Source organism: Lagopus leucura, unplaced genomic scaffold (genome assembly GCF_019238085.1).
Source record: "Lagopus leucura isolate 7727_CA_CO unplaced genomic scaffold, USGS_WTPT01 Super-Scaffold_100009, whole genome shotgun sequence".
NCBI lineage: Eukaryota > Metazoa > Chordata > Aves > Galliformes > Phasianidae > Lagopus > Lagopus leucura.
In genome coordinates this window covers 652,218-677,530 of record NW_024962266.1, presented here as the reverse complement: position 1 = coordinate 677,530, position 25,313 = coordinate 652,218, and the positions used below count along the sequence as shown (strand labels likewise).

General features: G+C 44.3%; 1 protein-coding gene across 3 annotated transcripts in view; it reads right to left on the bottom strand.

The window, feature by feature from the left end:
* The window catches only part of PLA2G4A (phospholipase A2 group IVA), a 75,322-nt gene extending 50,352 nt beyond the window's left edge, over positions 1–24,970 (bottom strand). The window contains exons 1-5 of one of the 3 annotated variants that reach the window (XM_042874131.1): positions 17,845–17,918; positions 17,434–17,489; positions 11,653–11,756; positions 11,353–11,488; positions 5,603–5,684 (exon numbers count right to left, since the gene is read on the bottom strand). In XM_042874131.1, coding sequence (XP_042730065.1) covers positions 5,603–5,684; positions 11,353–11,385 — 115 coding nt within the window. In that variant the 5' untranslated portion in view covers positions 11,386–11,488; positions 11,653–11,756; positions 17,434–17,489; positions 17,845–17,918. Of the gene's footprint in view, positions 1–5,602; positions 5,685–11,352; positions 11,489–11,652; positions 11,757–17,433; positions 17,490–17,844; positions 17,919–24,883 lie in introns of those variants that run through there. The other 2 variants (XM_042874130.1, XM_042874132.1) reach the window with 2 other exon arrangements.
* Between the last annotated feature and the right edge of the window lie 343 nt (positions 24,971–25,313).

The following is a 25,313-nucleotide window of genomic DNA, read 5'->3' as shown; positions in this document are numbered from 1 at the left end:
AACCTTTCTTCACAAAAAAGGATTGAAGGGCTGGAGCACATCGTTGTGGCACTCCACCAGACAAACTCCAACAGCTCCACATCCTTCTCGTGCTGGGAGCCCCAGGCTTGGGTGCAGTACTCCAGCCAGGGATGCAGCAGGGCAGAAGAGAGGGGGCAATGACCTCCCTCTCCCTGCTGCCACCCCTTTTTTAATGCAGATCAGGTTACCATTGGCCTTCTAGGCTGCAAGTGCACACTGCTGGCTCATGTCAACTTTTTGTTCTGCAGGACCCCCAGGTCCTTTGCAGCAGAGCCATTCAATGAGTTCTTCCCCCAGTATGTGCTCTGGGATTGTCCCAACCCAAGTGCAGCATTTTGCACTTGGCCCTGTTGAACCTCATTTGATTCACATGGGCTGGAGGTGCAACTCCGGAAACCCTACAGTTCTTCTCCTACTTGGGTAGGTGGAGCCAGGAACACAATGCAGCAGAACTGGCTGTGTCAGTCTGCAACACCAAGAAGCATCTTATGACTCTATTGGGTAATCTTTACATTAAAATCTCCAGCAGCCAACAGCAGAATCCGAAAAGCAGCAAGGCCATGATCTGTCTTCCCAAGTTTGTTCTGAATTCCCACTTATCAAGAGGACCGTGGCTTAGTGCACTCCTCCCAGGTTAGCAGTGGTGGCCTCCAACCCCCTGTGTCACCCATACTTCAGATGAGACTGTTTCAGCTATTTTAGCTTTTTTAAATTAGCTGATTTGAACTAATAAAATAAATACAATTAACCTGCAAAGCACATTAGCTAAGTTTAATTAAATTCCTATGTAGGCCATCTCATAAATCAATTTAACTTCAATTATTTATTCAATTTAACGCCAATTCTGAAAGAGTATTCACAACAGGTACTAATGCAGTCTAATTACTACATCTTCAATCTTCCCATTAATTTGGAGCAATTGCTTCTGAGAGCCTTCGAACAAATTAATGGACTGCCAGCAAGGGGCCACAAGCAGGAGGCATGAGGTTATTTGCTGCATGCGTTCCGGGTACTATATAAGCACTGCCCAGGTTTCTGGCCTTATCAGACAGATGTTGAAAAGAGGATGATGCAGGACTGGATTCCATTTGTGGAAGGTGACTGCAAGTGAGGCGACACTGCTCCCAAAACAGCAGCTTTGCTCTGAGAAATTCTGTCATTGAGCAACTGATTTGTTAGAGATTATTACTGCCTTGTATTACAATGCTTTTCAGCTCTGGCACTCTTTAGGTGAAGGAAAGGACTGTGCTCCCAGCTCAGGGAGTGCATTACTATCTATTTCACTGGTAGAAGGGACACCACCACCAGCTTTCCTGACACAGGTTTGACAAAAAAAGTAAAATAACATTGCCACCTGAACCCTTCAATAGTTTCACAACAGATCCATCAAACTGCCAAGAGAAAAAATTCCCCCCTCTAGGTTCTCTCTCCAGCTGCCTTTGTAGACAGCAGGGAAAAACAACTAAAACATCAGTTTGTAATGGCCCAGAGAAAAACCCATTTTTCTGGTGGTACAGCAGAATTCAAGGTATTGTTTGTTTTTTCCTTCTTCAATTGAAAAGCTTAGCTCTTACAAGCACTGTTAGTGCCACATCTATGAACCCTTTCCCTCCGTCACTGCCATATGCCCCATGCAGCTGTGGGTCCATGCTGATGCCTCATCTGTGCAGCGACAACTGGGGCTGGTGTAGGCTTAGGTATATCATCACATTCCTGGTATATTACTCAAGCCCACAGTGTAACTTCTACATGTTGATAAGTATAGCTTAGTTCTAGTCTGGCATAAAGTCTGCTAATGCTAACTGAAACTGTCAACATTTTCTGAATCCTCAGAACAAGTTTATACTGGATCTGTGCTTGGTATCACAGGGCCTTAGAGGTTTCGGTCTTTTACCAGTGGCTACAGAACTCCTTGCACTGCGATGCTGAAGCACAGCCTCAGAACCTCTGAGTGAGAGAGGCTGGCTTTCTGATTCTGACAAATGCTGTCAGTGAGACTTCAAGAGCCTGGAGCTGCCCAAACCTGGCAGGACCACAGATGAGTGCAGGCTGAGGTTGGTTACATAAACCTCATGCCTCAATAAAACCACAAGAAGAGAAGAAAGCAGGAAGAAATCAAGCTTCTACGGAGGACTAACAAGAAAAGGAGGGAGACCCATTCCTAAAAAAGAAAAGCTCAAAATGTAGAAAAAGTGGTACCTTCAGCTCCATGAAGAGACTCCCAGGAATCCCACTATGATGTTTCACCAGGAAACATGCATCTGGAATCAATACAGGGATCACTGTCCTTTAATATCTTCATCAGTGACATCAACAGTGGGATTGAGTGCACCCTCAGCAAGTTTGCATATGACACCAAGCCATGGGCTGCAGATGATACACCCAAGGGACAGGATGCTATCCAAAGAGACCTAGGCAGCCTGAGCAGTGGGCGCAGAAGAACCTCATGAGGTTCAAGAAAGCCAAATGCAAGGTACTGCAGCTCGGTGATGGCAACCCCTACTATAGGTACAAGTTAAGGGATGCAATGACTGAGCACAACCTTGCCAAAAAGGTCCTGGGGGTACTGCTAGATGGCAGCTGAACTTGTGCCAGCAACGTGCCCTCAAAGGCGGCTAACCATACCCTGGTCTGCATCAAAAGCAGAGTGGCCAGCAGGTAGAGGGAGAGGATCTGCCCCTCTGCTCTGCGCTTTGAGACCTCACTTGGAGCACTGCATCCAGATGTAGAGTCCTCAGTACAGGAGACACATGGACCTATTTGAGGGCATCCAGAGGAAGGACACAAAAATGATCCAAGGGATGGAACACCTCCAGGCTGAAAGAGCTGTATGCTGGTATGATCCAGATTCAGATCTGATTGCCAGTATTTGTCAGATCACTCTATAAAGATTTTAAAGCTTATAGAGAATCTCAGTGAGAAAAACAAAAAAGAGGGCCTGAAGCTATCCTAGCTCCAGTTTTCTGTGTTGCTCCAGTCAGCCAGGAAACAAAGCATATACCTTGAGTCAGCAATGCTGTGTATGAACTGTTCACATAAGGAAACATAGCCTGTGGAAGTTGCAGTATACATCCATTACTGACTTTTAAGGATGACACATCCATTTATATTCTTCATTAATGAAGAGTTCGGGACATCTTGAAAATTCTGCACATCTCTCCAGCCTAGGCCTGGAAGGATAGAGGAGTAGATAGTACGCCATACACTCTTGATGCCCAAGCACAGTCAGAACCCCATATACAACAGACACAAGGCTTCTTGGGCAGAGGCATACCTCAGATACTTAAGGTAGGAATACAGCAAAGTAGGAAGTTCCTCCACAATAAACTTCAGTCTACCCAGATCCTTCAACACTGTTCCAGAAAGCTATCAGTCTCATAAAAGATGGCAAAGATGTAAAATGAATCATGTGGCTGCAAAGAACAACAGCGTTTCAAAATACAAAGCGATGAAAAGCTGTTGGCCACCCATGCCCTCTAAGCCAGGAGATGAGAACCCCTTCAGAACCCAACACTTGACATCCTGAAGATATCAGCGTTTAAGAAGCCCTTTCTGAAGAAGAGAGAGTTCCAGATTACAGCCTGAGAAACATAAATATAAATGAATTGATAATTTTCTAGCAGGATACTCTTAGCATCTAAGACATTCACTTGTGATATGGGAAAAGGAACAAAAGCACACCACTGATCTTCCCCAGAATCTCCATCACCACTACAAGTTAACTCTCTGAAGTTATACAAATAGACTTACCTTATGTTACATAACACAGACATTCTCTCTGCTATCAAATCCTATATTTGAGGTCAGAAACCTGATATAAATGTTCAGAAATTCCTTCAACGAGTTATTTTCGACAAACCAAATGAAAAAAATACTGGCTGCCACAATCAACTGTGAAGGATGTGCACTACTCACAGCTTGCTGATACCAAATAAAGATGCAGAAGGTTACAGATTTGATCAAATAGCTTCCAGGCTCCAATACACCAAGATTTGTATATACATGGGAAATAGAAACATTTCCAAAATAGAAGCAATCACATGCCTTTTGCTGGTTTTTATTTCACTTTGGGGGATTTGCCAGGACTCCAAGAACAAGCCCTGGGAACATGAAAGTTCTCTGAGGTGCACCAGGCTATGGAGTGTTGGCAGTGCCTCAGACAGGAAACCAGGCAGGTTTCAGTAGCCCCTGAGATAGTTCTGCCGGGTTGTATCCAAGTTTTTTTCTGAGTAACCATTCCATTTCAGTAATTCAGTAAGTTTTCAGACTTACTGGATGGAAATACATTATTGATGGATAATATCTGGAGTTTATACCTTAGGACCATACCTGTTCTGGTGATCTTCTGGCTTTCTTTTTAACATTTTTCATTCTCTCTTACTTACAAACTTACTACCTATACTATTTTTCATTCAACCTTACTTACAAACTTACTACCTATACTTCAAGCCTCCCATCCTTTCTTCCCTCCCCATCTCCCCACTCTCTTGTGCCAAGACCCTGTGTCCTTCCACTGAATCCATCTTCTCCTACACATAAATTTGTGAGGCCGTTGTTCTAGTCTTTACAGCACTTCTCCCATGTTTTTTGTTTTGTTTTATGTGAAGACCCCATAGCAGATACCAGATTCCCAAGTCTTCCCCTGCCAAGGCTCCCTGCCATCACTCCCCCACCTACCTGCCATGTTTAATTATCAGTGCTGGCAACTAAGTATAGAAGAATCATTCACTTGCCAAAGCAAATCTGTGTTTGAGAGCAGCTGCTGTAGTCTGACCTGTAAGCAGCTTCCAAGAATGCCGTGGGAAAGAAATAACTGCCTCTCAAACAAGCCTGACCATAGAGGAAAAGCAAGGTACTACCATGCTCCTCCTCCTCCTCAGATGCAGTTCCAGGCTAAGTAAGGGAAGAAGCGCCAGAGAAAAGAGTGACAACACAAGAGAGCCAAACACTCATAATAAAGGAAGCAGGAATACTCTCCTTACAGACTGAGCCAGTGTAGTATTCTCTACTTTCCTCCTTAAGAACAGGCAAGAGTTTTCATGGGTCTTTCCTGGTGGCTTCCTGTTCAGCTGCTAAACCAGGAGACTCAGAAGTGTAACAGAAAGGGGAAGAAGCAGTGGTGCCTTATGTAGCACTCCAATGTGAGATCTGCTTATTCTCTCCCCCCTTTCTTTTTCTGTTGTGTTCACTCAGCAGAGCTCTAGGCTTCTTTCTTCTCAACTGTTAGTAACACCAAACCACAGTCTTTTGAAGATACAAGAGCCAGATTCACTATCCTCAGAACAGCACTTCTTACTAAGCCAAAAAACTAAACATAGGTATGTTTGCTCGTAGGCAAATTGTTTATAACTCACTCATCTTCTCTGGATCAACAGAAAGAAGGAGCGGCAAATCTGCTTTCTAATTTGAAATGAGCGAGCAACAAAATGGGTGCACAGCTTTCACTTCAACAAAGCAGACAGAAAAGACAAAACACAATCAACCTTTTATTGCATGACAAGTGTGTTGAGGCACTCCCTCTCCCCCCTGCCTATGGAACGGTCTCTTAGAAAAAAGAAGCAAAACAGAAAGAGATACTCACGCATGTCACCAATGGCTCCTTTTGTGACATTTGTGGCTTTCCTTACTGTCACAGTGAATATGTGTGAGTACTGGTGTTCCACCTAGAAGTCGGAGAGTTAAATGTGATTAAAGTCCAGAACCAAAAAGCGGCTGTTAGAAACACCTTTCACTTCATCTGAGAACTGAAAGAAAGGAATCTCCAAGTCAAAATGTTAATAAATAAATAAATAAATAGAAATGCATACTGGATAGAGCATCATAAAGCTGAACTGCACCCCGTAGCTTTACTGAAAGGTCAGACCTTATACTGGGGTTGCTTGATTTTCCTGCAGCCACACCTACTGATCTCAGTGAATAATACTCCTCCTCTACAGAATCTGCTTTAAGGCATTTAGTCAGTCAACCAACCCAGTATGATAAAAAAAGATAGTGGGGGGTACTATTTTACCATATGCTCATTTTACAATTACTTTCCTCCAGTAAAAAAGGGTGCAAAAAAAGGATTTAAAAAAAAAATCAGTAAAACATGGTATAGCTTTTAGTACACATCAACACTTAAAGCACAAGTATCCCCAACACAGTGGAGAAAATGTGAAAAGCAAGCTGTTACAATGCCCACAAGTAAACTGCACACAGTTTTTGGAGCTTCCTGTTTCCTGCAAAGACCAAGCAACAGCAGGAGCTGCCCTTCTAAAGCAGCCGGAACGCATGTCCCAAATGAAATAGGGAAGTAGAAAAGGACGTGAAATTAAGAAACAAAAGTAAAAACCTCAAAGTAGAGGCAGACATGAGCTCTTCTCATCATCTACATAGTCACACCATGTTTGACCAACCCACTGAATGCCACTGAGAACCATCCTGGCACTGCCAGCAGGTGCCAAGGCCTTCCTTACACAGGAAGGGCTCAAGGGCACGGAAGCTGCGAGCACCCAGCCCTGCAGCCAGGCAACTGCTCCCAGTACTACACCTACACTGCCTGCTTGGTGCCCAGCCTTACCTGGGCTTTCTGACTGCCTACGCAGCATTGGTTCACCTAGTACAAACTCAGTCTCCTGGCAAGAAATCCAGGTACATCCTCGGCCCCAAGCTCTTCCATGCAGACAGCACTGAGTCCGAGCTGCTGGGCCCTGCAGCCCCAGGCACGAAGGCTGCACGAGGCCCTACACACTCCCTGGGGTCCCAGGTGCTCTCCTGAAACCACACTGACACACCTATGCCCTGGGTCTCCACTTGGGGTATTCTTGTTATCTCTTCTTCAACGCCCACCAGCTTTGTGAAATATAGTTAGATAAACACTGCTTCTGAATCATTAAAATCAGAGCAACTAACCAGATTATCTTGCAAAAGTTTCCAATCAGAAGTAAAAGAGCAACTACTGAAATCAGGAAACTCCTTAAAGCTTTTTTAACATGACAGACTACCTCTGAAATGGGACGTGCCCATTCAAGCTGTGTCTGGTGCTTTCCTGCTATGTTTTCTTCTGGACACATTAAAATAAATAAATAAATAAAAACACATCTTTTTTTAAAGGAATAAGCTGAAGAGCCAAAAAAAACACAAAAAACTTACATGCAGACAGCTCAGTAACTTCATAATATCCACTTTCTGCACTGCAACTTGCATGAGCTGCTTGAATGGCAAGGAGGATGGAACCTCTCCCTGAACACACTTTCCGCCACAGGAGAGAAGAAGGGGGTTGGTGGGTAGCTGAGACTGCTGTGAGCTATGTGGGGCTTCCCCAGCTGTGTCATTTATGTGGTTTTGTGAATTTTCAGATGCTCTGAATCTCCAGAAGACAGCTTCTCTCATCACCCTGTTTCCAGTTCACTTTACAAGTGCTCAGGGCTGTTTTATTGGTGTGCACCACGTCCACATGCATGTCAGACTGCTGAAGGTTTCACAACACAGTGCTGGCCCAGTGTTTGCTCACACAAACTGGTGTCGTTGCTTTGTTATACACAACCTTATAATTAAAAAGAAATGTCCAAAGTGCAAACACACCGCCCTTCCCCTTGTTCTAACTGTTAAAAAAGATCCTGTCCTCACTTGAGACCTTGAACCAGAGATCACTGAGCATTTAGCAACAAAGAGAGGATCGAGCTGTCATTAAGTTACAGGTACAAGACATTGGAGGGCTGGATTTAGTTTTCAGCTGCCATGTGCAGCTCAAGTGCAGTTCTGGTGTCCCACAGCGCTGCAAAGGTGCTCCCTTAGAGACAGTATCACTGGAAGGCAGCCTGCCTGTACCTTGGCCCTATTTATCAAACTCGTATGCATCAATAAATTGCCCACTGTCAAATCACAGAGTGGCTGTGTTGGAAGGGGCCTTTCAGCCTCAGCCCCTGCCATGGGCTGGCTGCCCTCACCAGATCGGGCTCCGAACTGTTAACTGTGTGTGGAATAACGTTTGGTACCCTCCAAGATGAATGCACACATAACAATGGCAAAACAACACAAAAGCATTATCTTCTTTCCCCATACCTCACCCAAAATAACACAGCGAGGTTTACAATTATAAAGTTATTAATATTTGGCTGTAATCACATGCTTAGGAGAGTTTTGCAACAAGTACTAAAGTGAACAGTACTAAAATGAACTATCGCCCTCTTAGAAAAAAAATGTGCATAGAAACACAGGAAGCTTGAAAGTCCAGCTCCTTTCTTATCCCAAAATGTTTTCAATGCAACTCAGTGCAATCAGAAGTAAAGGCATTTTTCCATTTTGGATTTTGTTTCTAAGAGTAATAAATATCCAAAATTAACAGCTAGCACATGTTTGGGGATCACTTCTTTGTTGTCTTTTGGAAAGGCTAACTTATACAGAAGCGAGAAGCCCTGAAAATACAACGTATTGACTCTGAATACCTTTGTAAATCCAGCCCTTAATAATTTAGATGACAAAGCTTCATTTTCAAGTGATTTATGTTCATCTTAATTCTTGATAAAAATCTGTACATTGCCAACCTCTCAATTACTTCTGAAAAAAACAAGACTGCACGTAAATCACTTAAACATTGCAACACTGAGTGGAGCAATATCTGCATACCTTTAGAAACACAAGTCAGGTTAAAATTTCAGAAGATCACATAACTCAAAAGCCTAAATACTCTCTCCTAATGAGGCCTGGCTTTAAGCATTTGTTTCATTTTATTTCCTCTTTCTCTATAAATAGGAAGAAGGAAGAAGTTAAAATAAAAATAACCTTCAATTTGCCTTCTCCAGAGATGGGTTTTCTGAATGAAACACTCCCATGTTTGATCGGGGGGGGGGTTGATCCCCCCCCCCCCGAGATACAAGCACAAGGTCTTCCAAGTATGCTACTTGGAAGATCCACTGTTCAATATCTCCTGCCCTCACACAACTCCCAAACTGTTTGGTTTTTTTAAACTCCCCTTCTGCCTTCTTCCTTCCTTTTCCACTTTAGCTGTTCTGTCCTCCCCATAAACTTTCATTTGTTATCTAACTCACTTTATTTTTACCCATTGTTACGTATTTGCGTAAAATCATTACTTTCCCATCACAGACGATGCTCTAAAAATCTGCTGTAAGACAGCCAGGTTTTGCCTATGAACTTCCCACACTTACAAAGAAAGCATGGAATTTGCATGCATTGAATACAGTATTTTTCATGCCCTAGAATGCTGAGTCACAAGGTGTAACTCAATCTGGAGATACACACAAAATACAAACCAGGAAAGTCTGGTATACATTGTGTAATAAAGAGTTACTGCTTTTACTTCCTCAACTTTATGCAGGACACCTGAGCTGTCAATTGAGTCAGACAAAGGAAAATGTTTGCCTATTTTCTTAAATAACGGATATCCATGAAGACCACACTCTCACACAGATGCTACAAATTAAGGCAGATAGTTCTGCATGCAAGTCTTGAAATAACTTTACCCATTATTTTAATATTTAACCCCAATAACAATTTAACAACGTGCATTAAGTCACAGCTATTTATTTATCTGACAGTACTTTTGGTGCAGTCAGATCTACCTGTACCTACGGTGACTTTGCAAATGCCTCCTTTCATTCTCTCAGCTTTCATAACACAGGGAAGGGAAAAGACAAAGAGAGCAGAAAACACACAGTATTTAGCAGGACTTTTGGAAAATGCTGACTTCTGAGTCTTTGAATGTCAACTGTTATTAAAAACACATTGGTTTTTCCTGCTGCCCTGAGTGTTCCAAGTTAGTGCAACTTTCCTTGCAATTTAAAGTCACGTGAAAAGAAAAAAGAAGAAAGTTTCTTGCATTAACAGTGTTCCTGTAACAACACTCTTAATTAGAATTCAGCACTGCTAGAGGATTAAAATTACTTATACTTCTAAAGCTGAGCTTTCCTCACTATAGTGTCAAAAGAGATCTTTTAAGTGAATGATGGGAATGCCTCAGACTGCTTCCACAGAGGTGCAGAGCAGAGAAAACATTCTATCCAGAAGAGGGCACTGACACAGAAAGGAATAAATTCATGTGTTGTTTTAAATGCTGTTAAATACAGGCATCAATGACCCTGAAGTTTCTCTTTACAGTGGTCTTCACGGAGCTACGGATCAAGCAGAGCATGAGTTTCACATCTGTTGGCTGCTAACTCATATAAAGGATGTGACTGTGTGGGGTGGAAACCACAAAACTGATAAGAGATCTTTTCAAGGAAGCACACGCTACATTTTTAGTAATGTAAAAAGTTCAACTTTATTACAAGTGTATGAATTATCTTTAAGTGTGTATCTAGTTTCCTGCCATAAGATTGTTATGAAAAATGGCTGATAAGAACAGACTCACTTGTTCCAAGATTTTGGTTGGGATAGGAATGGAAATATTTAACCTGGAAAGTTATTCAAGCAGCGACACACGAGAGCACATTACAGCCAAAAGTCCGGCCAGCAGCTGAGCCATCCTGCTGCCTTCCAGCACTCAGCAGGCAGTGCTGCTCCCGTTTCCCATTTCAGCCCCCAGCTCCTACTTCTCCACAGACACAGCCCACACTCGTATGGTTCTGTGCTTCCCTTAGGTCAGCTCTGACAACCCACAGCTGAGCTTTTGCACTGATTTTCTCCCACTTCAGCAAGGTCAGGACTAGCTGTGCCTCTGACCTGCTACGGTGGGTGCAGGGAGAAGACTGGGAGGCTGTGGGAAGAAGGGAGCACAGTGGCATCAATGTGTTGTTGAGTGGCACAGGTCATCTCACTGATCCTTACCTGGAGCCTACAGGCTATATACTTTAGAGACTCTGAACAAACATCACTGATGGACATTGCTTTAGGACCTGTGCGTCCAAAACTGCCAATTCATCTCTCTACCCACTTTCATGGGAAAACGTTACTCAGTTCATAGAATATTATAAAAATTTGTATTGGAAAGGAGAAAGATAATAACACAATGTTACTCCTGTGGGAAACAGTTCTGACTGACAATTAGTTATGAAAAACCAGACAAATATAAGCATTTTGATGAAACAATCCCAACAGTTCCCTCAGAACACCACCATAGTGACATCACACCCATCAGTTAAGGTAGGACCCTGCACTCTGTTGCAACTTCTACATGAAATCACTCTCCAAGTCACTGACTGCTTTCGAGAAGCTGGCTGTCTTTCATATTTCATTCAAACAAGATCCTTCATAAATTTGCTCTAGTCACACAACATTACTTAAACAAACTTAAGCTACTTCTAGTGCAGTGTGTATCTTCAGAATAACTTGTTACAGAATACATAGCACAAGACAGTATACAAGAAATCACATAGAAGATTCATAGCTACTTACCACAATGTGTTGATAAGGATCTATGAAGGACATTTCTGTCTCAATTTTTACTCAAGACAACTGCCAAATGTCTTGTACAGTTCCACACCGAAGAGGCTTCTCAGTTATTCAAAGCAGGATTCAGTATGACCTGTAACTATTAAATAACAAAAAATGAAAGTCAAATATTAAAATCCTTACGTTCCTTTGAAATTGTATGTTGTACCAGAACAAATGAGTTCCTTCATTTTAAAAACGGTTCCCACGATTCATTTGTTAAGCAAAATCTTAATTTCATACATGCAGTAGGGGTATACCTACTTGCCTGAACTAGAGAAATTTCTTGCACTTATTTGTTCTACTTCAGCGTAAGAGCATAAAAAAAAGTATCTTGAATTCCAGACATCCAAGTGCTTCTGTCGGATCTACAGATAAACAAAAGAATAAAACAACTGTTAAAGCTCCATGCACTATAACTCAAGTAAGTAATAAAAAAAACCACTCTTTCATTAATTGCCTTTTTATTGTAACAACCCATTCTTGGTCTCTGTAGGTTACCTGCACACAAACGTGCTCACACAGACAAGGCACAGAGATAAAGCTCCTCTTTGTGCTCCCTCCCCTCACACAGTGATGCACAAGGCTACCTCCTGCGCTCACAATGAGCTGCGAAATTCAGACTGAAAGGTTCAGGCATGGCAGGCAGCATCCTGCCTCACTCAGCTCTGCTCAGCCTCCTCAATGCAGATCTGGGTGCTAATAGCCCAGGGTGGCTTCTCTGCTTTCCGTAAGTGATAAACCAGCAGCAACAGTGCCCTCTGTACAGCTGCAGAGGCAATTCCAGCAGAGCAGTGGCTCGGCCCTGAGCAGTCAGCAGCCTGCAGGGATCCACAGGTGGGCAGGCTGGGAATGAAAAGAACAAAGCACTACATGGGTGGATTGGTCTCAAGGAAAAGTTGCCTTATCTTCCATTTCTAACGGACAGCATAAGCCCTGAAGAATGATGACTTATGTCATTCTCAGAAGAGTCACTCTGAAACAACTATGTGTATGCTTTTCCATAAAACTTTTAGTAATTAGAATACATCGCATACATTCTTTGATCCTTTCAGCTCCAGCAAGAGCTGGAGGCTAGAAATTACCCTGACTTTATTAACTTGCTAATTGCAGTCTAAGGAAGTCTGAACAGAAACTTAACCGTGCCTTAAACTCACAGTTTTGATTCAAAGCAGCTCAGTGTCAGGTTATCAGGAACAAGTCACCTTCATTACAGAGAGCAAAACAGCTTCTCGTACTTAAAGGAAGCTCCCTAACACAAAAATGCCCTATTGTAACATTATTTCACCCTACTGTGATCACAACTGCAAGGACTGATTTTCATTACAATTATTTCAGCCAAGTTCAGCAATGCTATAAGCAGGCAGATGGGAGAAAACCATTTGCAAAAATACCATATAGTTGATTTGCAACAGTCGAGGTTATTTTGGCTGATGTCCCAGTTAAAGAAGGACACTGGAATCTTGATAAACAAGCCCTTCTGTATGGGCTGCACAAGAAAGAGGAAAAGGGAGCAATGAGGAATACCCAGTCACTGTGATGCTGAAAAATTTGTAAGTCAATAAAACTGAAAATGTGCCCTTTCCCTAAGTGCACAGCAAAACTTCCAGCAGGTTACCACGCTTGTTTTGGGAAGATCCACCAAGCAGAAGAGGTAGCTGCTGCCTGCAGGAGGGGAGGGCTGGACAGGCCAAGTTGAAAGGCTTGTCCTGGAGGCAGGGATCCAGCTCCCCGGATCATTACTCTGCTGTTCATCTGCCTTAGACATGAGATCATCCTCGCTGCTCCTACAACCCCCCGCCTCATTTATTTCAACATCTGCAGGAAACATGTTTGGGATCCTACAAACAACAGCCTCTTTGAGTACTGCGCAATGACTTCCCAAGTGTCATCTGTCCTCCATGTTGAATGAGGCAAGGATCATGCAAACAGACAAATATGCAATCACGTAATTAGCAGCTCTATCAAAAACACAGACACAAAAGTTCAGGGAAAAAAAATTGATCGCTAAAAGAGAGAAAAAAGCCATGAGCAAGCAGAGCCTGATGCGATACACAGTGGAAAAACAAACATAGCATCTTGAACAGACCACCATTTAGCATGACCACACAGAACAGCTTTCTGTTCATCTTCTGAATCTCACTTGTACTCAAGCTGCACTATTTTGTCAGCACAGGACTAATTGTTAGGCACTGTTTCAGACACCAACAGTAACAAACCATTACAGGACAGGCGTTGTCTGGTTTAAAACCAGACTTTTTTGATCTTAGCCCATTATCACATGAGGTAACAAACTAAAAAGGATAAGGAAAGCAACTATAATGACCACCAATAAACAGCGCCCTTCCACAAAAAGAAGTTGACGCACACACAGGTTATTACTGGAAGTGCCTTACTTCCCAGTGTTGATCCAGTAACACCGCTTACTGCTACCTCACAGTTGTGCAGGATGAAACACATGAATAATGAGGTTTCCCTGCTCCATGCTGAGCATGAGGTTAGTGCACAGACAGAACTCCAAAGATGAGTAAATTACAACACAGTATGAATACTACCACCACAGCAAGTCCTCACGATTATAAGACAATCACAAAGGGACTCTGTTTATATCCAGTTGACCAATTCTCTTTAAAATCAAATACACAAGTAAAAGATAGAGAATAAATGTGACTCACTAATACAGTCATTAATGCTCATGAATGATATGATAAAGGTACAGAAAAACTTCAATACTGTCTCAGGGTTTTGGTATGAATGTCACCATCCACTTTTATCAGATCAGACAGCAGAATTTTATTTGGTTACAGATTGATCTTGTGATTGTACAGTAGAAATAAATAATCTGTTTCTACATTATTTAGTCAAGCATCCTGGAAAATCACTGAAACGTTATTTCTTAATTTAGGTCTTCCCACACAAGAAAGGATTTTCGTTTACTCTCTGCAGGGTACTCATCACTGGTTTTCATCACAAGTAAAAAATTATATGCTTCAACATTTAACGAGCATTCTTCCCATGCCCTGCTGAGAGCAGGGGTGGAAGGAAGGATCCTGACAGAAAAGCAAAAAGCTTGACCTCTGTGCCACATTTTTGGAGGATGCCGTGGGGCAAAGTTTGGTAAGGAAGTTGACTGAAGAGGAGATTTTAAGATTGGGAAACCACATCTGACTTCCTGCTAGAGAGGACAGAGATGAAAGGATTGTGAACGTCTTTTTGAAAGATGACCTGGTGGCCTGTAAGCAATTACTGATGCTACAGGTAGCACCGAGAGCAAGATTTTTTCTCAGTGGAAGAGAGATGCTGAGCACACCAGAAGGGCTAAAACTCTTGAAACATTTCCAAAGACTGCGGTAAATTTACATCTTATCTAGTGCTGGAGGCTACTTGAGAAGACAAGAGTGGGAATGGCCAGTTCTCTAGGTACAAGCTGCCCAGCATCTCCTGGAGGTCTCCAAGCTACAGCAACCTCCTGTAACAGGAGACAGGAATGGTGAGTCAGGGGGAAGTAGACACGCTCCCATAACCAACTTAATTGGGCTGGGTTTAACCCAGCTATGTTCAGCAAGCAAATACCTAACCAACAAATACTCACTAGGCTGGAAACCTGAATACCTGACACACATCACGGCAGTCATAGGAGTTCCCAGTACATTTCCTTTCTAGCCAAATATTGCATTTTCGCCATGGTCACTAACTACAGGCCTGAGAGGAAGAGGTGACTGATTCAGTGCATGCTGGTTTATCCTACAATTATACCACTTACGCAAGGAAGGGTTAACGAGAAACACTCACTGCAACGGTTCACAAGAGGTTACGAAAAGAGCCATGTCATCATAAGTGATTTTACTACATTTCCAACTTACAGAGAAGTCAGAAAATGGAACAGAACTGGATCTTCCTAGAAGAACCTCAGGAATGAATTCAGACTGAGAATGAAAGATTGTCTTAATGCAAACCTTTACGCAACTTTTCCCCAGTGCTTTATATTTTAGTTCCAGTGAAACTGTACTACAGATAACAAACAAAAAAACAGAACTCATCCCTGAATATAACTAAGTTCAGCTGATGGAAGCCAAGGAAAGAAGTAGAGATCACTGTCTTTTCTTTCAGATGGCCAAGCCACAAATTGCTTAAATAATTTCAAGGGGATCATCTATGCAGACTATTTGTTATGTGCACATTTCAGTTCAAAGGAAGTGAGATTTAAAATGCCCAATGTTTTCATACTTCAGGGTTTGGGGATTTAGTTACCCTACAAATAAGCTTTTCACATATGTAACAGTTGTTCATTTAGACATGTTCTCACTTTCAGAAGCCCAGTTTATGGCAATAAAGAATACACGTTTCCACTTCAGTTTCCATGTAAGGAAGGGGTGCCCCAGCTACACAGTATGTTTGAGATATCAACGCAGGCTATCAGAAATGGAAAATTTAATACCAGTCACAGCTTTGAAAGTGTTGCCAGAAATGCAAACTCTTAAAAAGTAACTTCTAAAATTAATTGCCATATAATAACTCAATTGCAATACTGGAAAACCTGGACAGAGTAGTTCTGTTGACTGCATCCTATTAAATCTTACATGGGAGGAAAAAAAACACCATTCTACATTTAACTCTTATCTGGATCTTTAACAAAATTTTCTGTCTCTTTCCATTTTCCCTTACTGAGAGCTGTTGTCTGCCAGAATGCCCAGGACCTGTTCTGTAAGAAGTGTCACTAGTACTGCAGCAGTAACTATTGCTGAACATTTTACAGGAAGGCACTAGACTTAGACTCCAACCTGAGTCCTTCACTCAGCCTTGGCAACAACAGTGACATCATTCTATCTCTAAATGCTTCTGTCCAATGCCTTTTAAAAAATTAATTAGAATAATGAACTACAATGAGGAATTAGAGTTTGGTTCTTATATATCTATAATCTTTCTACACCTTCTTTCTCTTCCCCGCTGTAAAATAGGGATGATTCAATACGAAAAGTTTGATTTTAAAACATTATTCTTATGTTCTCCCTAAGTTTTTACATTTTGCCTCTGGAGAAGAGGTAATCTGTTGTGCTGCAGGCAAAGCGCTCCAATGCTCTCAGGTTTCAATTCCAAAGGAAAGTGCCTCTGCACTGCAGATATGCAGTGGTTACACACAAAAGAGCAACCACAATAATAGCTAAAAATGCAAAGAGCCAGTGAAATTAACAGCTGGCTTCTGTCATGGTCAAAGATGTCAGCAGCAAAACAAATATAGCTGAAAGTTAGGCAAACACTTCAACTTCTTTTTGCGTCCAGAGTAAATCTCCCAAACTGTCGGGTTTTTTTCCCCCCACTGATTTCCTAGCATTGCAGTGTAACAAATTGCAGCGCAGCCCACGAGGCAGGCCAGTGCCCTGCTGGCACGGCGCGGCTGGAGCAGAGCAAGGTGCACTTCGTCAGCATCACTCAGCACGGCTGCACATGACTCAACATTACAAGTGTCGCGCACTGGCTTTGGACCATTTACTGAAAACACCAGCTCTAGCCACTGTCCACAGTAAAGGGGACAATTGTGTGACATTTCCTCTGGTCTGCATGGTCATCACGTTCAAAGCATGACAAAGTAGTTAGGGTGCCTGATGGGTGTGCCCTCACGGAAATTGGTCAGGACTTTCTAGTAAAAGTGCTTATGAATAAACTTCTGACTATGAGATTTCTCAGCAGCTTTTAAACTATGTGAGTAAAATTTATATGGAAATGTTTTATGATTTCTGCCAAGCTGAAGTCTGAATATTTAACAGAAATGAAGGTCTTGCACATGAACAGACAGAGGCATCCCTGCTGCACACACCATACTCTTAAAGAATCAGACAAGGTGATGGGTGAATTTATGCTGTGAAAGATTCTTGGCTCTTTTCAGTAGTTTTATCAGCAAACAACTGAAAGAGAAAATGTACCAACATGCGTATCACTGATCTGCATCATGCGCATGGCTGTCACACAGAACAGTACACAAGTCAAGTGTGCGTGACCCCATGCAGCTCAAAATCTGGGCAGTTACCAAAGGAGCTCCCAACTTACCAGCTGGTCTGAAGCCAGGGTTACATCAGTAATGCAAAATCATGAAATCACCCATCCTGGAAAAGACCACAAAGATCATCCAGTCCAACCATCAACTCACCACCACCATGCCCACTAAACCCCATCCTTACGTGCCACATCTCCACGTTTCTCAAACACTTTCAAGGACAGCAACACTGCCACTTCTCTGGGCAGTCTGTTCCAGTGACTTGCCACTTCTCTTCAGAATAAATTTTCTTTAGTATCCAACTGAACATCCCCTGGCAGAACTTAAAGCCATTACCTCTCGTCCTAACACTGTTATGTGGGAGAAGAGGCTGAACCCCACCTCAAGGAAAACTCCTTTCAGGGAGTTGTAGAGAGCGATAAGGTCTCCCCCCAAGCATCCTCTTAACCAATGAAAGTATTTACCCCAAGATTTTGCTTTTCCGTGCAAACTGACAGGAGCCTGGCTGCAGCCCCGCTTGCTCACTCAGCTGAGAAGCCACACACACATCTTCCTCCTGGGCAACTACACAAGGAAGTGGTACGTCTTTCCGCTCTTCCTCAGCTTCCTCTTTCTGCTCCATGCCTCTCAGAGCTCTGAGGCTCCTTCCGTTCCCTGGTCATTTACCACCTTCTCTCCCAGCTCCCTCCCAGGGCTCTAGCAGCTGCAGAACTGCTTGCACTGTTTGCTTCACCAAGCTCAGAGGAGCAACACTAAGAATGCTGATTTAAGAAAGTTTTGAACTGGGTCATGCCTGCTTCACTTTTAGACAGCCATCTCAAGTGCTACCATTAACAATGCAGCCAAACCTTGAGAGAAGGAGCCATCCTGAATATGCACATACCATCATCAACCAGGGCTTTGCATATAGGTTAGAACTAAAAATCGTATTTTGATTTCATATAGATGCTGGAAAGTTTCCTATTTATCATAAGCCATCACGAGATATGCCAGGCCTCACTGCAATTTGATTCTACCACTACTAAGAGCTTAGCAATGCCAGCGGTTTCAAAACAGAAATACAGAACTAACTGCTGGGTACCCAGACCTTAAACAGGGCTGGCCTACAGGAATGCGATACTGCCTAATTCACTAAGAAGCCACAGATGATGACTAAAAAAATAATTAAGAGCAATCAAACTCAGGAAGAAACACCAAACCTACATATCCTCTTGTTAAAACTGCTTTGCAAAATCAGGGATGCAAGAGGGACTTTCTTGCCGTACCTCTGATGCATCAAGATTGTTCAGTCAGAGAAAGTTCAGCAGTTTTGCATGAACTATGACTACGCTCTTACAAATTTGCCTAAACAATTCATTTACTGCTTTCTTAAGACATCAGGGACTTAGAACCTCCCTCACCAGCTCCATTCTCAGCGTATTAAAGCTGTCTGACGTGTCTACGTTGTACTGAAATGATAGCTACAAACTACACAACGGGAAAATGAACACAGCAAAGATGTCCAAGCACTTTTTAGCGAAGAAGTTTTTGGTCAAAAAATGTCAACTTGCCAAAGCAAAAAGCTATCATTACCAGATCAGTTTTAGTAACACTCCTTTTGGCAAGAGAGCATCACATGTCAGTCTCCCTCTGGCCATCAGTTATGGACGTGGAATAATGCCAAGAAATGAGATGGTCACACAGCCAACCAAATAGCATAAAGGAGCTCTAGGGATAAGTTTTTCAGCAGAACTTTGTGGCAAAGAGCCCAGGCACTGCCTTCATCCCCCCAGCACCGAGCTGGCAGCCAGAATTCTCCTCAGCTTCCTTCAGAAGCATCTCTCTGTGCCACAGCTGACCACAGACACACCTATGCACCATTTTAAAGAGAAGGAACTGGAGGGGAAAGCCAAGCTTGGTTCATCTCAGCCTCCTTTTTTTTCCCGCCAAGTAAACGTGAAGTAAGTTTTGCAAGCAACAAAACTTGCCTTCCTTTACTTCAGCCATATCAAACATTTTTTTCACGCTTTCCAATATTTAAGTTTCTAAGTCACAGAAGAATCTCAGTAACACAACAAAAAACAACAACAAAAAGAGAAAGCCACACATCAATATAACACTACAGATCCAAACTTGACTTTAACCAGGACAAAGTTACTTTGTTTTCGTATTACAAAAATTCTCTTATAAAAATGAAACCTACACTCACTCAGCCACAGGAGAGTTGAAGATCTCATTAAGTTCATAAATCTGGAATGCTTGGACCAAAAGGAATCCAAGTATGAAAAACAAAATTGTTGTGGCAGTATGTCCCAGCCAAATGCAATCAGCCTCTTACCAAGAAGGTCTGTGTGAGCTTGTGCATTTCAAAGTGGAAAACACCAGAAATACAAGGGATGGGCAAATGCCTGCCATTAGAAAATGACTTTCCAGCTCTCCTTTCAGTCCTGCCAGCACACACACCACATCAGCTGCCCAGAGGAACCCTGCACAGCCTGATAAAAAAAAATAAATACAAGACTGCAAGTATCCTCTGTGAAGACACTGCACAAACCCACATAAATAAGCCAGAGGTAAAGTGAAGATTTGCTTCCTTGAATCCTCCCATTAGATGCTGTACAAGTTATTCTCATTTGTCTCCAAGTTTTTCACCAGTGCTGCCCTTGATTCATAGCTGCAGGTCTTTGCTTATGTGAGGAAAAAGCATCTCTTCACGTAACAAGATGGCCTTTATCAAAAGATAAAGGGGAAGTACTTGTAGCCTAAGGAGAAAGGATCCAAACAAAACGGAATGACAATGGCAGGCTTCATATAATACAGCAATTGTCCAGGTCAAGATACCATCGCTATTCCAGATGTTCATTTACATAGGCATCCGTATCCATGAAACTTTTAAGAACAGAAGTGCATCAAAAGCCATCCCTTTACAATTCTCTGTTGTGGACTATTTTTAAGAGATGGCACACAGGAGTACCAGCCAGAAGTGTCCCAATTAATAGCATTCCAAGGCTCTGTAGAGTCACTTTCCCCCAGAAGTACTATAGCTTTCACGTGTTTTTTCCAACAGGATGGCAACGTTACACAGCAGCTGCTGATTCTGCATACTTTTGCATGCTGAGGCCAGCAGCACAATGTCTCTAACAGAGCATGCAAAACGACAGCTTCGGCTACGGTGAGTTTCTCTGTGTCTGGCAGAAGTCACACAGGAGTGTTTTTTGCTTTCCCACTACAGTTAAGGCCAAAGCCAAACATTCTACTTGAGGGCATTTGTTTTTACTGCATAACTGACAACACACTAAGTTAAATGAATGAGAAATATAGTTCTAGTAGTTAAGTCCCATTTACAGTCTACATCCTGGAGACGCACACGGCTACAGAATACACACAAAACAAACAAACAAAACAAAACCACCCCGCCAGGCTTTCCAAAAGCCAGATCTTTCTGTTTAACAGCCTGGCAAATTCAATTAGCCAAGGGGAATGGCACAGCCCACACAACTGCATCCACCACCCTTCTGACCTTCACTTCTTAGTCTTGCCTGCCATGCACATCTTCCAAAATGCAATCTTCTGAGGGCCATGATGAGCACTTCTTAAATAAATGCACTATCTTAAGATCTGTGTCCGTGTGTGTGCGTATAAATATGTATCACACAATGTCTGTAAAGTTTTGCATCAGAAATGGTGTTGCCAGCAGGAACAGGGCAGTGATTGTCCCCCTGTACTCAGCTCTGGTGAGGCTGCACCTCGAGTGCTGTGTCCACTTTTGGGCCCCTCACTGCAAGAAAGACATTGAGGCCCTGGAGCGGGTTCAAAGAAAGGCGACAACACTGGTGAGAGTCTGGAGCACAGGGCTGATGAGGAGTGGCTGAAGGAGCTGGGGTTGTTCAGTCTGGAGAAGAGGAGGCTCAGGGGAGACCTCATTGCGCTCTACAACTACCTGAAGGGAGGTTGCACTGAGCTGGGGAGATTTAGGCTGGATGTTAGGAAATACTACTCTGAAAGAGTGGTCAGGCAGTGGAATGGGATGCACAGGGAGGTGGTGGAGTCACCGAGCCTGGAGGTGTTCAAGGAATGTTTGGATTTTGTGTTGAGGAACATGGTTTAGTGAGAACTATTGGTGATAGGTGGATGGTTGGACTGGGTGATCTTACAGGTCTTTTCTTGTTGGTGTTTCTGTGATTCTGTGAACACAAGGATTAATTTATATACATGCAAACACATATTTAAAAAGTTAATAATTGTTAAGGATAGTTTATTAAAATGAGTGCACATTCCCTCAAATCTTAGCTAAGGATAAAAGCACAGTTAGATATTATTCACAGGAAAACAAATAAAAGTTTGAGTGTTTTATGCTGAGATCATTTAATGAAAATATGAGATTAATATCAGCTTGAATTTGATGGGCCCATTAACAGTTAACCACAGAAACACACAAAGTACGACAGAGTCAAGTTCAAAGTCAGTACAGCTCTGAACTTCCATATGTGGAAGCTAAGTGTCTCCTTCATGAATCTGTACTTTTCGGGATGGGAGCTATAGCAGTACAGGGACGAGAAGAGGGAGAAGGAAAAAATGTCCTTTCACCATGCGATGGTGAAAAATAACAGTGAGCAACATTCAGTTTAGTAATTAAGACTAAAAATGTCTGCCCAACTAGTTTTGTTATCCAAGAGATAAAGAAGCATGACATTCTTTGCTTTTAGTCCTAGCATGCAGCAGTGGCAACACTACCATCTGTTCCAAAGAGTTTGTACATCAAAACTGAGAAACAAGGGCTTGCCTGCAGCACTGTGCACAATCTTCACAGGATTCCCCTCACCTAACTCCAAATGCCCGCCATGCACAAGTGTTCATCTGCCCTCGGCCCACAGGGAGAAGCAGGCACTCATGGCACATAACTTGTGTGGATACCTGCTGTAGGATGATACTAATTTAACCCTGGTTGCATGTACTTCCTCAAGGGATTACCTGAAGAGTCTGGCCATCTCACTCACACATCAGCTCTGATATCTGTGTGTTTCCATCACAGTGCATGCCAGCATGAGCAGATGGGCTCCCACTCTGACCAACACCATAACCTTACTCTTACAGAAAACATCTGATGGAATGCAGTACCAGTAAGATGAATGACTCACTGATCTTTCTAAGCAGAGTCAACCAGCACTTCTGCACCATCACCACAATCCTTTTCATTCATAAAACTCAAGCTGAAGCTCAAATGTTGGTTAATCACTTCAACTTTCCCCACAACTGAGTAAGGATGAATTGTTTTGGGCCATGTATAAAACACACAGTATAGCTAACGTATGCCATAAAACCTTTTTGGTTTTCATATTTTTATTGAAACATTAAAGAAAGAGCAACAAAAACAAGAGCAGCAGGCTGGCCATTCGTGGCATACAGCTCCTTGCTGCTGTTTGCCCCCTGCAAAGCACTGTCCGTGGCCTCGAGCCCACCACCCATCCCTGTACTATGGGCTGAGTAATTCTGCTCCAGACATTGACACACAGGCTACTGGAAGTCCACACGGTCAGGAAATTCCTATCCTTTCTCTGAGGTAAGAGGCAAAGGAAAGCCCTTAGGAAAGTCTGAATAACAGTTTTAAGAAAGAAAAAAACAAAATAAACAAAGAGTTAGTTTCAAAGCATTCTGTTATTACATCACATTATTATAACCCAGATGAGCTCATTTCCATTACTAAAGCAGGTTCTGAATCTTGTTTTTCAGCCCGGAGAGATGAAGTTATATCACCGAGGGATAGGAAGCACAGAAACAGAGATCATTGCCTCAAAGCATGATAGCCAGTGCTGCCGTGAGCCAGGAAAGTAGAGAAAATTCCTTCCAGGGATGACGAGGAGCTCTTATTTAGAAAGAGGAGAACAAAATAACGGCAGGCCAGCCCATAAACCCAGTCTAAAAGCATGTCTGGTGATCAGCCCCCCAGTTTCTGCCTGGAAGCTCAAACACCAGTGTAACCAGAACTGTAGGAAAAGGCGCATGTGCTTTTTGGCATTTGTCACTCTTCAGAATAACCATGGGAAATGTGGACTTTCCCATCAGCACAAAGCAAGTGCTTAGACACAACTTTGTTTCTGCTCCCCCAAGGTCACCTCTGTTCTTCAGACACCGTCCTGAACGATAAGGAGACTGATCCACCGTGTTTTGTACCAGGTAGGAAATAAACATGAACACACTCTCCCATCTCTCAGCTGTGGACTCAGCCCCAACCCACACTAAGGGTCAGCTGCCTGGTAGCAAGTCACCACAGCCAAAAGGCAGCAGGTGGGCTTCAGCTCTGTGTGCACCAGGAGCAAGCTGAGTACCTGCTGTATTGTATGGACAGCTTTCCTACGCCTGCCTAGACATGTGCGGGATAGGACACGCATCCTTCTCTGGCTGCTACATGAGCCTGCCCCTGATGCTCTCCAGCCCATGCTAGGCAGTGACCTGCTCTCAGCACGAGCTCAGTTCACCAAGGGCAGCTCCAGTCCCACAGCGAAGATCGTCTCCAGCTGGCTCACACACAGTGACACTGCTTCCACAGCCATAACCAATTGGTGCCTTCACACACAGCCATCCCTGAGCTGTGTGCCTGGCAGACATGGCCACGCGGGACTGGTGCTGCAAAGGCCCCACAGGGAGCCAGCAGGGATCAGGGCCCGGGCTGCAGTCAGAGCTCAGGACCGGCGCAGTGCTCTGGATTTACATGTCCTAAGGCAAACAGCTGGGCTGCAGAACCTCGGTGTGGCAGTTTCAGGGCAGTGGGTAAAGCTGCATACAGCACTGAGAAAATACTGGAGGGGCACCTTAGGATAACTGTGCTAAGAAAAAAAAGTTCAGAAGACGCGAAGTATGCAGTCTCAATGAAGCAATAACATCGGAATTCTTTCCCCTTTTGTCTGTTCCAAAAGGCAGCGGGCAGCACCGCCGCCAGGAGATGGAGTGGCGCGACTCAGGTGTGAGTGAGCATTTCCACGTCTCTCCTGCTACGTGTCTTCAAACACGACCGCGGCAGAACGGCGGTACACGGACAAGGCAGATGAGCGCCTCACGCCGCGGACACACACACAAACACACACACACCCGTTCCCTAACGGAGAGATGAGCCGAGCGCACGGCCTCGGGCCGGCCGCAGGGGGTGGGGCGGCACAGCGAGCAGGCGGCGACGCCTCCGTGCAGCGGGAGCGCCGCTTGCAGCTCTGCACAGCAGCTCTCGGTGCAGCCTTCACCGCGGGCAGCACCGGGACAGCTGCGCGCCCGCCCCGCGCGCCGGGGATGCGTGAGCAACGAGCGTGACGCAGCTCCCGCTCTCCCTCCTCCCACGTGGGTGCGCACAGCCCCGCGAGGTCCCCCTCCTCCGCTCCGCCGCGCTCCCCACTCAGGGCGGAGGTCGCACCGCTCGGTTCCGCGCCGCCCCCCCCGAGGTTTCGGATCCCGGGAAGGATCTCCTCCCCGGCCATTCGCAGCAGTCCAAGCCCCGCGCTGCCCCGCGCTCCCCCACGCGCGGCCCGAGGCGCTTACGGCTGCGCGATGTCCCGCACGCTCGGCGGTCCCTGCCGGTCCGAGTGCCGTCGCGCTCCGCGTTGCGGGCATTCGGCACTTTGCAGCCGCGCGGCGGAGGAGGCGCCAGCTGTCAGCTGACCGCCGCTCTTAAGGAGGCGAGCCGAGCTCCGGGGCTGTGCGAGGCGCGGGGCCGCGGCCTGTGGGGTTTTGGGCGCGTTGGAGCCGCCCGCACCGGCAGCCGGGGATCGCACGCCAGGCTCCGGTCGGGCCCGCGTGGCTCCGTGCCAGGCTGCGTCCAGGCCTGCCGGCTGCGCGGTGGGGAGCCCTGAAATCCCCGGGCTCCGTCTCTGCTGTGGAGCCCGGGTTTCACTGCCGCCGGCCCGAAGCTCACGAGGACGAAGCAGCTCACGCACACTTGGAGTCCCTCCTCTTGCTGCTCTTCTCAGGC